The sequence below is a fragment of the Lutra lutra genome, chromosome 4, assembly GCF_902655055.1.
Source record: "Lutra lutra chromosome 4, mLutLut1.2, whole genome shotgun sequence".
In the NCBI taxonomy this organism is placed as follows: domain Eukaryota; kingdom Metazoa; phylum Chordata; class Mammalia; order Carnivora; family Mustelidae; genus Lutra; species Lutra lutra.
This window is the reverse complement of record NC_062281.1, coordinates 167763885-167780261: the sequence shown is the minus strand read 5'-3', so window position 1 is coordinate 167780261 and position 16377 is coordinate 167763885. Positions and strand designations below refer to the sequence as shown.

Sequence of the window (16377 nt, the reverse complement as noted above, 5' to 3'; positions counted from 1 at the left end):
GTTTTAGCTATGACAAACTCTCCAGGTGATTGTGATGATCAGTCCCACTGGGGACACTGGGTGGGACTGCACACCAGCACTTTGATCTTTAACATGCATACAAATCACTTTTAGATTTGTTCAAATGCGGATTCTGATTAGTGGGTCTGGTTGGGGTCCAATATTCTGCAATTTTTAATGAGCTCCCAAGTGATACACATAAAACTAATCTATGGATCACACTTTACCAGGAGCAAAGATGGGGAAACTAAAGTTATTTGACATATTAAGGAATCTAGAAAAAAAAGCAAGAAAGACAGTGGGCAAGAGGAAACTTTTAGAAGTGATGGACATGTTTATGACATAGATTGTAGTGAAGATTTCACAGATGTATACTTATCTCCAAACTCATCAAGTCACATACATTAGATATATACAGATTTCGGTATGCCCATCATATCTCAAGTTATTTAAAAAAAAACATTTTACATCAAGTTCCCCTTAAACTCCTTATGTATATATAATTTCTTTTTTGAACAGTAGTAAAGATTATGGTTCCAAGGAAAGAAAAGAAAGGCAATGGGGCCACATAGTGGAGGCAATGAGCAATCTTGGATGTTTTGACTTTCTTCTGGGCATTGTCAGTGTTTTAGGAAGGATATAATATGATCTAATCTGTGCTTGAGGAAGGTGACCTAGGCAGCAGTGTGAAGACCAGAATAGCAAAAAGACACACACCTGGCCAAGAAACTATTGCAAAAATAGCCAGAGATGTGAACAGGTTAATCACGTTCTCTCCTCCCTCTCCTCTGAAACTGGGGCAGGGCTGATTCCACAGGTCGAAATCAAACTGCAGGGGAAACCTGTGCAGATGCTAGAGCCCTGAGGGCCTCACCAGCGCAAAGGCTTTCAGGGACAGGAAAAACAGGCGTGTGCAGGACCGGAAGTAGAAGGTGGGAAAACAGATTCCACAAAAGCAGGAGGGAAGCCCCTGGGAAACTGTGTCACTGAGCATTGCCAAGTCTGTCTCATGAAGGTTTCCTGCTCTCTGGCCCCACTGCTCTAGGAGGCTAGTAACATTTTCATCAGTGAAAAAATTTCAAGCCCTGCAAAAGGTTGGCCTATATCCCCCCCAAAAAGATGTGTTGACGTTCTAACGCCCAGCACCTCACAATGTGCTATTGTGTGGGAATAGGATTGTTGCAGATATGATTAATCAAGATGAGGTCATGTTGGATAGAGTGATATGACTGTGTCCTTATTAGCGGAGACAGGCACATGTGAATGGTGAACTCCACGTGACAATGGAGGCAGAGCACGAAGGGCTACAGCTGCAAGTCAAGGAATGCCAAGGACTGATGGTCACCACCAGAAGCTAGGGAGAAGGGAGGAAGGAAGGATTCTTTCACACAGGATTAGAGGACAGAGCATGGTCCTATTGACACATTGATTTCAGACTTCCAGCCTAACTGTAAGATAGTACAGTTCTGTTGTTCAAACTGTGAGATAGTACAGTTCTGATGTTCAAACCACCCAGTCTGTGGTTCTTTGTTAGAAGAGCCCTAGGAAACTGATACAACCAGCCACTTCAATATAAGTATATTAACTTATTTGTAGGTTGCATATAAAAGTACTACTAATGTGAGTGTTTTGATGGCAGGTACATTGTACTGGTTTTTTTTCATATACTAATATATATTTTTAATATAAAATAGATTTTTTAAAATATTTTATTTATTTGTCAGAAAAAAGAGGCAGAACAAGCAGGGAGAGCAGCAGAGGGAGAGGGAGAAGCAGGGAGAGGGAGAGGGAGAAGCTCTGCTGAGCAGGTTGCCGGAGGCAAGGCTCGATCCCAGGACCCAGAGTTCAAGACCTGAGCCAAAGGCAGATTAGCTTAAGCTACTAAGCCACCCGGGCGCCCCTAGAAATAGAATTTTTAAAGGATGAAACATTGATTACACAATATTTTTAAATCATTTTTACTTTATTATTGGTACAAAAACATGTTTTTTTTAAAGATTTATTTTAGAGAGAGAGCACAAGCAGGGAGAAGGGCAGAGGGAGAGGGAGAATCCTCAAGCAGAGTCCCCACTGAGCCTAACACAGGGCTTGATTTCACAACCCTGGTATTATGACCTGAGCAGAAATCAAGAGACAGCGGCTTAACTGAGCCACTCAGGCACCCCTGGTACAAAAAGTGTTTACCAAACCATGAAAAGACAAAAGAGAAATTTAAATGCATGTTTCTAAGTGAAAGAAGCCAATATGAAAAGGCTACGTGCTATGTGATCCCAACTATATGACATTCTGGAAAAGCTAAAACTGTGGAGGCAGCGAAAGGATCAGTGGTTGCCAGGGGGTTGGGGTCAGAATGGGGGTAGGGATGAATAGGCAGAACACAGAGAATTTGGGGGACAGTGAAAATACTTCATATGAGGGACGCCTGGGTGGCTCAGTTGGTTGGACGACTGCCTTTGGCTCAGGTCATGATCCCGGGGTCCTGGGATCGAGTCCCACATCGGGCTCCCAGCTCCATGGGGAGTCTGCTTCTCCCTCTGACCTTCTCCTCCCTCATGCTCTCTCTCACTGTCTCGCTCTCAAATAAATAAATAAAATCTTGGAAAAAAAAATACTTCATATGATACTCTAATGATGGATACAGGTCATAACACATTTGTCCCAAACCACAGAATGTACAATGCCAAGGATGAACTTCTTTATGAGCTTTGGGTGATTATGATGTGCCAGTGGAGGATTCATCAGTTGTAACAAATACCCATCTGTAGGGGGATGTCAATAAAGGGGTGAGGTGAGGGGACTATGCATGTGTGGGGGCAGGGGTTATGGGGAATCTCTGTGCCTTCCTCTCCATTTCTCTGTGAACCTAAAACTGCTCTAAAAAAACAAAGTCTTTAATTTAAAAAAAAATCTTTCAGTGAGCAGATTTATAAAAATAAGCTTCATTATTTGTTTGAAAATCCTCATTAAATATCATAACCCTGAAGTACAATATATACTCCTAGATTCAGTTATTTTCTATAGAAATTTCCTCTTACTCACTGTCATAGCGAAAATATAAAATTTAAAAATGACATGTAGTTTCAAATGGGAGAATTACATCATTGACTTTGCTTACTCCAATTATGAAAAAAAAAAAAGTGTTGTAATCTACCTGTTAATCGCCACCTTTCCCAGCATCAGTCCTCTGTTCATGCAAACTAATCAGAAGGTGTTATAAAATAGGTTTAAAACCCCCTAAAACTCTTAACTGAGAACTCTTGAAACTGATGAGGAAATTGTTTCCTGTGTTTTAAGTGTGAATTTCTAAGACTTGTTGCATCATTCCCAGGAGCAAAGTCACCCAATGAGAGAACGATTTCCAATTATTAGTTTTTAAAATGCCCTTTCAGAGCATAAGTATTTTTGGAAAAGCAATTATGTTCTTTCTCCTTGTATGAAAAATGCTATTATGTCATCAATGGACCATACTTTGCATTTGTTTTTTCAACAACCTCTGTTCAGTAGCATCCTACTGAAAACCTTTTGTTAACACAGGGCCCAAAAAGTCAGCAAATTAGACACTCATCTTTTTGTACAAGAAAAATGCATAGTCTTTAAAATGAGCAAAAGAGGAGAGGACTCTCACTGATTTCAAGACTTACAGTGTGTGTACAATAGTACGGACGACATGGTATCGGTGGAAGGTACCACATAGGTCAATGGAACAAACAGGAGAACCCAGAAACAATGCCCTACAAATACAGCTAACTGATTTTTGACAAAGGTGCAAAAAGAATTCAATGAAGGAAATAGAATTTTTAATAGATTGTTGCGAAGATATGAAGTCATTTCCAAAAATCCCCAGAAGAACCTCAATCTAAACCTCACAGCTTCCACAGAAATGAGCCAACTCAAAACAGATGTCCTATTCCAATGTAAAGCATAAAACTGTGACTATAAAGGGTAGTGTAAGAGAAAATTTTCAGGACCTAGAGCTCAGTGAAGAGTTCTTAGACATCACCATGAGGAGGATTCATAAAGGAAAAAAATGGTAAATCAGACTTCATCAAAATTAAAAACTTCTGCTCCATGACTCTATTAAAACAGTGCAAAGGCAACTACACATTGAGAAAAATATACCAGTCAACTACTTATTCAATAAAGGACTAGGATCTAGAATACATCAAGAACTCTCAGAACTCAATGGTCTAGAAAAACCTAATTAGATAAAAAAAAAAAAAAAAAAGGAAAGGAATCCAATTAGGAAATGGGCAAAAGACATGAGCAGGCATATCACTAAAGAGGTTAGGCACATCAACAGGTGTTCAGCATCATTAGCCATCTGATGGCAAATTAAGGTACTAAGGCCATGATGAGATATGACCTTAGTATCACATGCTTCTGAGCACAGCTGAAGTAAGAAATGGCAACAACACGAACGCTGGTGAGGATGTGGACAAGAGAATCACCTTTACACTATTGGGGGGAATGTAAAATGGAGCAGCCATTCCGGAAAACATTTTGGCTGGTTCTTAAAACAACTCAACAGGCGCTACCATACAACCTCAGAACTGAGTGCTTGGGCATTTATCCTAGAGAAACGAAAACTTCTGTTCACAAAAGTTGGTACTTCTGTTCACAAAAACTTGTACACAAACAGCTTTTTTTATTTTTTTATTAACAGCTTTTTTTGTAATAGCCCCAAACTGGAAAAAACCCAGATAGGCTCCAGGGAGTGAAGGGTTAAAAAAATGGTGGTCCATCCGCACCACGGAATACTACTCAGAGATAAAAATGAATGAAGTATTGATACATACAGCAGCCTACATGGGTCTCCCAGAGAATGATGCTGTGTGAAGACAGCCAACCCCAAAGGCTGTATACTGTACCATTCCATTTACAGAACATGCTTGAATTGAGAAAATTACGGAAATAGAGAACAGATTAGTGGTTGTCAGGGGCGAAGGAGGGAGTGGGGGGTGGGGAAAAAGAGGCGATGGCTGTGAAAATACAACGTGAGGAATCTTTGTTTTGCACCTTGACAGTATCAAGGTGGATGTCCTGGTTTGGAGACTGTACTAGAATTTTGCAAGCTGTTACCATTGGGGGTAACTGGTGAAAGAATACATGGGACCCCTAGGCACTGATTTTGTACAACTGCAATGTAAAAAAAGTTTAATTTAAAAAAATGTTTTCAATAAATAAATGGATAGATGGGAATTCTCTTATTTCATCCTCCGACCAAAGTGGATTCTCTTAGGACACACCCCCTTTCAGAGATCTCTGCGTATTTTGCCAGTCCCTACTGAGCCCTGGGCCCCTGTAGCTCTTCTCTACGTTCCCTTCAAGCCGTCTTTCTTAAATGCACATTGGCTCATGTGACTTCCCAAGATCGCTAGTCTGACATGCTGGGCCTTCATGATCTGCCTGTTAAGTCTCTACCCAATATATATGCTCCTGGGCACCAACGTACACACAACTTCCAAGTGTGCAAAACCCAGTCTGATTCTGAGATACCCAAGGACAGGCACAATGACCTATCTCTGTGTGCTTCTCTCAAATATTTTAACTGCTGGGGTTTTTTTTGTTTTTTTGTGGTTTTTGTTTTGTTTTGTTTTGTTTTTCAGTTTACTTATTTATTTATTTACTTAAGTAATCTCTACACCCAATGTCAGGCTCAAACTCACCATCCTAACATCAAGAGTAGCATGGTCTTCTGACTGAGCCAGCCAGGCACCCCTCTAACTTTTCTTTCTTTCTTTTTTCCTTTCTCTTTCCTTTTTTCTTTCTTTCTTTTCCTTCCTTCCTTTCTTTCCTTTCTCTCTCTCTTTCTTTTTGTTTTTTTTTAGCTTTATTTATTTAAGTAATCTCTGCACCCAACGTGGGGCTTGAACTTATGACCCCAAGATCAAGAGTCCCATGCTTTTCTGACAGAGCCAGCCAGCTGCCGCTGATTAACTGATTTCCAGTGCTTATCAGGTTCCCCAGCATGTATTAGGAATGCAGGAAATCTTGACTTAAATGATTACTTTTGCTTTGTGCATTGTCCCCTAAGAGTGCAGAGGCATTGATTCTGTGTTGTTACCCTCAGGATACTAACCTGCAATCACTCCTGCCAGGTACACCAGCCCTACTCGGAGGCCTTTGTGGACCATTTCCAAGGGAATACCCAAAGCAAGCTGCATAATGAGATTCCCCACGATGTGCTGAACTCTGCAGAGACAAACACAGTAGTCCCATATTACGACTAACCCACACTGTTGTTTCTTTGGGACATGAACAGGCATTGGTGTACTGTTTCTAGTTCAAATTCCATTTTCTAATTTTTTTAGGTGACTTTTTTTTCTTTAATAAAAATCTCAACAATTTGTGCCTCAATATGTAAAACCGATAAAAGGACATTTTGGAAGTATCATTTATTTTGTAAGTTCTGTCTTAAAACAGTGACTGACAACATCAAACGAGCAGCAATGAGGATGGCTTAAGGAACATAATCTTGAAGTTAGGCTCAGATGACAATTGCCATGTTATGTCAGCCCCCTGCATCTGATCTTGTTTTGGCTGCATGGTAATGAGAAAATCCTAATTCACACGTATCAAGTTTTAAGTTTCAATAGTTTTGTTGTTGTTGTTTTCTTTGAAGGAGGCTCCATACCCAACGTGGGGCTGGAACTCTCAACCCCGAGATCAAGAGTTGCATGTGCTGACTGAGCCAGCTGGGCACCCCAAATTGCAATAGGTTTTTAAACAACTGGTCTTGCAATCTTAGGATATTCTTTTTTTTTTTTTTTTTAAGATTTTATTGATTTATCTTACAGAAAGAGTGAGAGACAGGGACTGTGCATGAGCAGGGAGGAGGAGCCAGAGGGAGAGAGAGAAGCAGACTCCCAGCTGAGTAGGGAGTCCAATGTGGGGCTCAATCCCTGGACCCTGGAATCATGATCTGAGCCAAAGGCGGATGCGTAACTGACTGAGCCACCCAGGCACCCCAGGATATTTTTTAATAAAACAGAGATGGCAAGGGCAACCCCATCCCCAGTTCTATTTTAAAAAGTTGAGGGGTAAGCTGCTGAGCAAGAAGCCTGCTTCTCCCTCTCCTTCTGCCTGCTGCTCCCCCTATTGTGTGCTCTCTCTCGCTCTCTCATTCTGCCAAATAAATAATTAAAATCTTAAAAAATAATAAAGTTGAGGGGCGCCTGGGTGGCTCAGTGGGTTAAGGCCTCTGCCTTTGGCTCAGGTCATGATCCCAGGGTCCTGGGATCGAGCCCCACATCGGGCTCTCTGCTCAGCAGGGAGCCTGCTTCCTCCTCTCTCTCTCTCTCTGCCTGCCTCTCAGCCTACTTGTGATCTCTGTCTGTCAAATAAATAAATAAAATCTTTAAAAATAAAAATAATAAAGTTGAAAAAACAGTTCCCCAGAATGAAGAAGAAAGTTTACACTAGCTGAAGTTAGTATCTCCCGTGTACTACAGTTTGGCATATAACATATTTGAGTGCAGGTGGTTTTTATCCCAGTTCTGAAAGAGGTAAAAATATTTTTAAATAAATTTCATATTATTTTGCTTGTCAAATCCTACAGGCATCTCTGGAGAATCTCTGAATGTACTTTGGTACATTCCCACATTCTAGTCATCCTTAGTTTCATTACTACATAGCACAAGACTTTTTTTTTTTTTTTTTTTTTTTTTAAGAGATTTCAGCTTAGGGGCACCTGGGTGGCTCAGTGGGTTGAGCCTCTGCCTTTGGCTCGGGTCATAATCTCAGGGTCCTGGGATCAAGCACCACATCAGGCACTCTGCTCAGCAGGGACCTGCTTCCCCCTCTCTCTCTGCCTGCCTCTCTGCCTGCTTGTGATCCTTCTCTCTCTGTCGAATAAATAAATAAAATCTTTAAAAGAAAATAAGAAGACTATACAGCGAGAGGAGAAAAGGCATAAGGATGAGATCCCCCATCGTAGACCCGGAATAGAAATGCTAACTTTTTCATCAAATTTTATCTACACTTCCAGGTCTAGCTTGAATCCATGTCATCTGGGAAACCATCCCCATTCGGATCTTTCTGTCTTTCTGTTTCTGTTACAGTGACTAATCCCACATCCATCTCCTTACCACCTGTCTGCCTCCTTTAGTGAGGCTGAAAGAGTTCATCTTGACTTTGCCAGCCTCTCCTAGTGAGGGGCAGTCTTGTCCATGGGTCTGGCCATTGAAATGCAGGACAGAAAAAAAAAAAAAAAGAAATGCAGGACAGAGCAGCACCGGTGGGAGACTAGGAAGAGAGCTGCTTTCTTGACGAAAGGGATGAATGTCCCCACACCTGGTCTACCTTTCCCCTTCCTGCTTTTAATGCCCAGCTATGCTGCCAACTTGCAACCACGAGAGAAAGGTCAAGGGGAAGCAGATAATCCAGCACAGAACCAAGAGTCTTGGCCTCATTAAACTGAGGAACTAAGCTAATACCTCGGGGCTTCTTATATGACAAAGAATTAACCTCCATTTGTTTAGACCCCCATTCGATTTTTTGGTTACCTATAGCTAGAAGCATTCTGAACTCCTATACCCCCCTATGTGACCTGTCCTACACAGCCTTGAGAATCCTTTTTGAGGGCATTACTATGTGTCAGGCATTGCAAAAATTACATTATAACCACAGCCTCAATCACAGCAACCTTATAAAATAGGTGCTCTTACCCCATTTTACAGATGTGGAAACTGAGGCACAAAGAAGTTACATAACTACTGTATACTATAATACTATATGGCCTCCCATTACTATTTAACTGACCTGACCGTTTGCCTTTATAATTTTAAAGTCCTTGAGTGCAGGAACCACATTTGCTCAGAATATGTTAAATGAAAACATAAACAAAGTATCCATAGAAACTGGGCAGTGAGCAATTTTGTTTTTATATTTCAAGTCTCTGAGCCCTCTGTCCTGCCATGGATGCCTATTTAGACACTGGCCAGAGTCATCCTTCAAGGTCCAAGGCTGGGTAGGTCACACAGATGAAGCTGGCCTCATCTGAACCCCCAGGTAAAGCGTCTACTGGAGAGGGGTGGCCACAGCAAGCTGCTCATGGTCTGCAGTGGGCATAGTGAATCTTGGGTTCCAAGCAAGGTCACAAAAGACTATTAGCATATAAGATACTATAACTAGGGACTCCTGGGTGGCTCAGTCAGTTGGGGTGGTTGGCTCAGGTCATGATGTCAGGATCCTGGAATTGAGTCCTGCATCGGGATTCTTCCTCCTCGGGGAGCCTACTTCTCCCTTCTCCCTCTGCCTGCCACTCCCCCTGCTGGTGCTCTCTTCCTCTCTCTTTCTGATAAATAAATAAAATCTTTAAAAAAAAAAAAAAGGAAGCAGTAACTAAAAAGCACTGCATTACCCATTGCTCATATCAGTCCAGATGGACCACAGTATTATACACTCCACAAAGTGCTCGCAAATTAATTCTCCTTAAGTGTGTGGCAGGGCAGGGACGGAGGGACTGATGATCCATACCCTAAAGGGAACATTTTCACAACATCAAACAACTAGGGGAACATACATGTGCTTTAGTAACGATGGGGTCTCTTCTCACTAATTTCCCTATATAAATGCCAGGATCAGGCAGTTAAAATGCAATACAAAGTCCACTGGACTTGGAGTTAGCACGGATAGGTTGAGGTTCTAGCTCTGCAACTTAGCCACGTGATACAGAGCAAGTAACCACATGCCGAAGCCTCAGACACAAATCGGCAGGAGTAATCCCTGCCTCCCGGGGCTGCTGAGGATCAAACAAGATTATGGACATATAAGTGCCTTATCAGTAATGAAGCACTGACCCAATAGATGCTGGGAGCTACGAGGACTCGCAGTCACCTCCGACCTCAGTGACTTACGGTGGTGTCTTACCCAGCGTGGACCAGCATATAGGAGACAAACCTCCAGGCTTGCTCCCGCTTCTTGGGATTGTAGGTAAAGGGACTCTCCAAGATGCCTGTGTCCAGGGTGATCCACTGTTTCTGAGGCTTCCACACGGCATAGTAAATAAACACCGCCAGCTGCCGGGAAGGGGCAGACACGAATGTTAACACCTTCAGCAGAGAGTGGCCCCGGAAGAGCCCTCGGGCACTACTACTTTGCTCTCAAACACTCAGCTCTCAAGTGGGCCCCTCTGTTGCATGTGCTCAGGAGATGACAGGAATTGGGGCACCTGGGTGGCTCAGTGGGTTAAAGCCTCTGCCTTCTCCTCAGGTCATGATCCCAGGGTCCTGGGAATGAGCCCCACATCGGGCTCTCTGCTCAGCGGGGAGCCTGCATCCCCCTCTCTCTCTGCCTGCCTCTCTGCCTCCTTGTGATCTCTCTCTGCCAAATAAATAAATAAAATCTTTAAAAAAAAAAAAAAAGGACGACAGGAATTAAATGTCCTCGCCGTATATCTGACCATGTAACTGGTGATATCCCACTTCTCCAGTGATGAGAAGCAGCCCTAGGGCAAATATAAAGGCTCTTTCCAAATCCCTCTACCCCCTTACGTATCCTCCACCCTTATCTTCCCACACCCACCATTTTGTCTTTCACTTCCAAGTTACTATGAAATTAAGTCACTGCTGGCCTCCAAGGAACAGAATAGGGAAAGGGAACGATAATGACTCTACAGCACAGAAGCCCAGCAAACACGACCTTAATTGAGTGAGGGAGGCTCAGGTTGCCAGGGATGTCATGGGGATGTCCCGTACTCTCCAATGTGACGTGAGGACAAAGGCGCTTCACTTCTGTATGTTCCTCCCCAAAACCTGTTAACTCCAATCTAATCATAAGGAAAACCTCAGACAAACCCAGATTGGGCAATTGTCTACAGAAATCTGGCCCATACTTCTCAAGACTATCAAAGTCATGAAAAACAAAGACAGACTGAGACAACTATCACAGATGAGAGGGCACTGGAGAGCCACAGGAACATACTGCAAGGTGATACTCTGGGTTGGAGGGTATAGAAGGGACAGAAAGAGGACATTAATGGAAAAGCTGGTAAAAATGCATATTAAAAACTCCAAAGGAAGCCTGCAGTTTAGTTAATAGTAGTACACCCATGTCAGTCTCTTCATTTTGACAAATGAGCTATGGAAATGTAAGGTATTAACAACGGGAGAAAGGAAGTGAGACCTACACAGGAACTCTCTGCACTATCTTTGCAACTTTTCTATAAAGCTAAAATTAATCAAAAATAAAAGGTTTATCCCAAAAACTTTTATTTGAAAAACGGATCTTTCTGTGAGAGAACAGGCATCCCAGCACCCGCCCCACAACCCTTCTATAGAGAACTGCCCTCTCCACAGCACAGACTATGGCAGTCATGTTCGGTATCATGTTCGGTATCACCTTATCCTATTATTCCCCAATTCCCACACTCACCAAGCACTCCCACACCTGACTAGACCATGGGTAGGCCCGCCAACCCATAGGCTGGCAGGATAACATGACAGAGTGTGCCAGAAATGTTGATACATTGGGCTTTTCTTTATCTGAGCCATAAGAGGCTAGGTCCCTATGCTGGTTAATGTTATGTGTCAATTTGGCGAGACCATGACACCCAGAGAGATTTGATCAAACACCATTCTGGATGTTCCTGTGAAGGTATTTTTTAGATGAGATCAACATTTAAATCAATAGCCTTTGAGTAGGGCACCTGGGTGGCTCAGTGGGTTAAGCCGCTGCCTTCGGCTCAGGTCATAATCTCAGGGTCCTAGGATCGAGTCCCGCATCGGGCTCTCTGCTCAGCAGGGAGCCTGCTTCCCTCTCTCTCTCTCTCTGCCTGCCTCTCTGTCTACTTGTGAGCTCTCTCTGTCAAATAAATAAATAAAATCTTTAAAAAAAAATAGCCTTTGAGTAAAGCAGATTACCCCCCATAACATGGGGTCACATCAGTTGAAAGCCTTAATAGACCAGACTGACCTCATCTGAGGGAAAGGGAATTCTGCCAGTATGACTGCCTCTGAACTCCAATGGCAACTCTTACTCCTAGGTCTCCAGTCTGCTGGCCTACCCTAGATTTGAACTTGCCTACCCTAGATTTTGAACTTGGCAAGTTCACACTCACACTCACAAAAAAAAAAAAATCCATAATGGCACAAGCCAATTCCTTCAAATGAATCAATCTCCCTCTCAACATACATGTGTAGATAGGTAGATGGATGGATGGATGGATGGAGAGAGAGATAGAGATGACAGATAGATGATAGACAGATGATAGATAGATAATATGTGTGTATTTGTGAATGTACACACCCTATTTATGTTTTTCTATAGAACCCTAATACAGTACTTGATAAGGAAATTGAGACATTGGTGGGAATTAAGAGGATTACATTAAGGACTTCCTAATGTCCCTGAAGTCACACCCACACATATCCATCCCCCACCCATTCTTTTATGAGACATCATGGTAGGTTCCATGAGGCTCAGAAGAAGCCCAGTCCCGGCCCAGTCACTAAATGTGACCTTGGGCAAGTCATTCCACCTCTCTGGGTCTTGTACTCTTTTTCTGGAAAATAAAAGGGCTGACGAGATCAGAGTCTGAAAACACACTTGCTGCTCACAGTAGGGGATCCCATTTTTTTCCCCTACTGAAACCTGGAGGCAGCCCTAGAGCTCTTCTGGTTAGGTGTCTCTGTTGGCTCCACAAAAAGACCTTAACCAATCAATCTGAGTCGGTTCATAAAATCAAACCAATTTGTGACCCCAAGATTATTTGGGGTCTAAAGCCCCAGCAACTAAAATGAAATGAAGCCACTGAAAACTATAGTCACTGCTGGACAGTGAAAAATAAAACTCAACTCTTGGCTGAAAGTGACTGCAATCACAGGAAAGACCCAAGGGGGCTCCAGAGAGGGTGAGGTTGAGTTCCGTGTGTGCTGGACTTGCCACCACTAAGCTCTCTTCCTTCCAGTCTCCCCTCTAAATGTGATTGAAGCCCATCCCCCCTTTCCCCCAGTCTTTTTGCAATTCCCCAGTGGTACTTGCTCTAGTGCCCACCGCCCAACATACCTCGGCAAGGCTGACGGAGATGATAAACACAGGGGGTGGGAGGCAGTTAGCTCTCTCCAAGTATGTTCTTCGGACCTTTTCAGGAAGCATCCATTTCGAGACAACCCTATGGACCTTTTTACTCTTGAAGGGATCTTCACGTCCACCGTCCTCTCTCATTTCCTTCTCTTCTTCCAGCTCTCCTTTCATGTCTCTATCCATATTCAGATTCATATCCTCCATCTCTAAATCATGATCAGCAGCCATTGTCCTGGGTCCTCCCTCCACCTGAAAAGGGCCATGAAAGTCAAGGAAAAATAGATAACCCGATAGTCCTTGGGACATGCTCTTTCCTGAGCTCTCTGGTATAACCATTGTCGGTTTCCAAGGCCCTTCCTATATACTGATAGAAGGCAACTTAAGATCTGGAGCCCAAATACTCATAATATCCATTCCCTCATCATCTGGTTCAATTGTGGCAAAGTACTGGGGTCTCCCCAAATGAGGGAGAAGACCCCCAGGGATCACTTCTGGTTTCATCTATTGCTACCACCTGAAGGATGGACAAGAGCCTTGGAATAGAAACTCTACCTTGTATACCCTTTCCTTCCCCTCTGCCACTGACTATCAAGTCAGCCATCAGCATAAGAGATGCCTTTGTCATAACGTGATACATCTCAGAGCTTACACCATACACACTGCATAACTTGAACCCAATCTTGTCCACCTGGAGTAAAAGGTCTCCTTTCCCTTTTTAGGTCTCCTTTCCCTTCTTAGTTTCATCTTGCTTCTACTCAAAGGCCAGACATAGGTCTCTGATTCCTGATTCAGAATCAAAAACAATTTACTGAGCAACTACTGTGTATCAGGAACTAAGCTGGGGCTTTCCCATCTATTGACTCATTGGACTTCCACAATAACCCCAGAAGGTAGGGTTTTGCGGTCCGATTTATAGATAAAAAAAAAGAACTGAGCAGCCCAACCTGCACCCCCAAGAAAGATTCAAGCCTACATCTTTCTAAAATACCCGCACTGCCCATTCTGTAGCACACTTGAGGAAGAAAAGCCATTCCTTACTGGTTCTCCAGGCACAAGGTCAATAACCTTGCTGAAACACATCTTCCCAACAACTCTCTGACATCTGGAGCTCTAATTTCCACATCCAGTATCCCCTTGAACTCAATCCTCAGCATTCAATTATTCAAGCATTTATTCAGTAAATATCTACAAATACCTACTATGTATCAGGCCGCCATCTACCCCAAAATGTTTATAATGTAATGGAGGAGATGGAGGTCAATAAAAATCATACAGATAACAGTATCATTACACCGTAATAGAGGACACCAAGCAGGTGGGTAAGACACCAAGGGACACCTCACTGTAACAGTGAGGACAGATCCATATACTCTGTGCTTTCCTGGTGCCATGCCCTCAACCATGTTCTATCTATTTCCTGTTGGTCTGGTTCTGTTATTTTTTTACTCCTGGTTAAACTACTTAAATCACGCCAATGTTTCTGTGGTCAAGGGAGGTGGTGCTCAAAAATGAAGGGAAAAAATAATAAAAATCATGTTGCAAAATAGTACAGAGAGTACAATCCAATTTTTGTAAAAAGTAGTGTACTGATACACGTACAGGAAGAAATCCAGAGAATGAACCATGATTTTATCTGCATGGTGGGATTTCACTACATTTTTGCCCTCCATGGAGGAATGGATCCACATTTTGTGGAGCCTGAAGTGTAAACAATTTGGGGGGTTTTCTTTGGAAAAATAATATAAAATGAAAATTCCAAAATATAAAAATTACAAAAGTGGATACACGGCCTTTGAAGGAGCCCAAGCCAAGTGAGAGATCTGAAGGTTAAGCTTTATTAGCTTCAGAGAAAATCCACCTCTGTTTATATTTGCTTTTTTTTTTAATTTTATTTTTAAGTGATCTCTACATCTGATGTGGATTTTGAAGTTACAACCCCAAGATCAAGAGTGACACGTTCTACTGACTGAGCCAGCCAGGCACTCCTATTTGATTTTTTAAAGTATATATTACTATTTTAATTTAAAAAAAACTAATAAAGCCATATCTATGACACCTTTACCTGATCCTAACATCTCAACTACTGTACTGTTTCTACCCTCCCCTTTGTGGCCCAATGTCTTGAAGAAGGAATCTATACCCTAACCAGCTGGTCATCTGCATGCCCCATTGAAACTGATCTCCTGAGCTACACCCGTCAAACAAATCCACTTCCGGAGCAATGTGAGTCCCAACCATGAATGCAGAGTACTCTTGGCACTTCAAAACATATCCCCACTGCAAAATCTCATGTATTCCTCAGAATTACCTGAAGTAAAAAGAAGGCAAAGATTATGTTCCCAATTCTTCTCATCTTCAACCTCCCTAACAGACTTTCCTGTTGAAATCTCTTCCTCCATCTTTTATCTCAACCATAATTCATTCACTGACTTCGTTCTCCTGCTCCCCAGACACAGGCATTCCCTCTGCATGCTTCAACAACACTCTTTTCTTTTCTTTTTTTTTTAAGATTTTATTTATTTATTTGACAGGCAGAGATGAAAAGTAGGCAGAGAGGTGGGCAGAGAGAGAAAGGAAGGGAAGCAGGCTCCCTGCTGAGCAGAGAGCCCTATGTGGGGCTCGATCCCAGGACCCTGGGATCATGACCTGAGCCGAAGGCAGAGGCTTTATTTAACCCACTGAGCCACCCAGGTGCCCCAACTCTCTTTTCTTGCAACTGGATTTCTCTAACTCGGTGAAGAGGAGTGAGCTAGTGGCAAGGTCACTAGATGACAGGAACACGGGTTTTGCACTACTCAGACCCCGGGGAATGGCCTTGTCTTGTTTTTCTTTGCAACCCTAGGCAATGGCCCTGGGACTGGTACCATGAAGAGTAGAACAGTGGTTTCTAGGGGTGGGGAAAGGGGGAAATGGGGAGTTGTGGGTTTAATGACTACAAAGATTCAGTTTAGGAAGACAAAAAAGTTCTGGAGATGGATGGTAGTGAGAGTTTCACAACAAGGTAATATAGTTAATGCCACTGAACTGTGCACTTAAAAATGATTAAAATGGCAAATTTTAAGTTATGTACATCATACACACACACACACACACACACACACACACACAAACTAAATAATGCGAAACTTTCAAAGTCACCGAGAAGATCAAATCTAGTGTTTGTGTCACCAATATGGGCTTCGCCAATGATATCTTATAATACTGATATTTTCAGTTTAGGTTAATGTATCTAAATTTCCTAAATGACCCCAAATAAACTTTTTCACTATATATTTTTTTTAAAAACATGATGGCGCCAGATAGCTGGGATTAGAACACAGCTCTACTCCACAACAACTGTACATGTAGTAAGTG

At 42.6% G+C, this 16377-nt stretch overlaps 1 protein-coding gene across 10 annotated transcripts in view; it reads right to left on the bottom strand.

Moving 5' to 3' along the window:
- The window catches only part of RHBDL2 (rhomboid like 2), a 52245-nt gene that overhangs the window by 14398 nt on the left and 21470 nt on the right, over window positions 1-16377 (bottom strand). For all 10 annotated transcript variants that reach the window (XR_007126405.1, XR_007126406.1, XM_047723815.1 and 7 more), the window contains 3 exons: window positions 13006-13272; window positions 9871-10019; window positions 6080-6192 (listed from right to left, as the gene is read on the bottom strand). Coding sequence is in view for 8 of the 10 variants with exons in the window: in XM_047723808.1 (XP_047579764.1) it covers window positions 6080-6192; window positions 9871-10019; window positions 13006-13272 (529 nt within the window). In the remaining 2 variants the exon portion in view is untranslated. The remainder of the gene's footprint in view (window positions 1-6079; window positions 6193-9870; window positions 10020-13005; window positions 13273-16377) is intronic.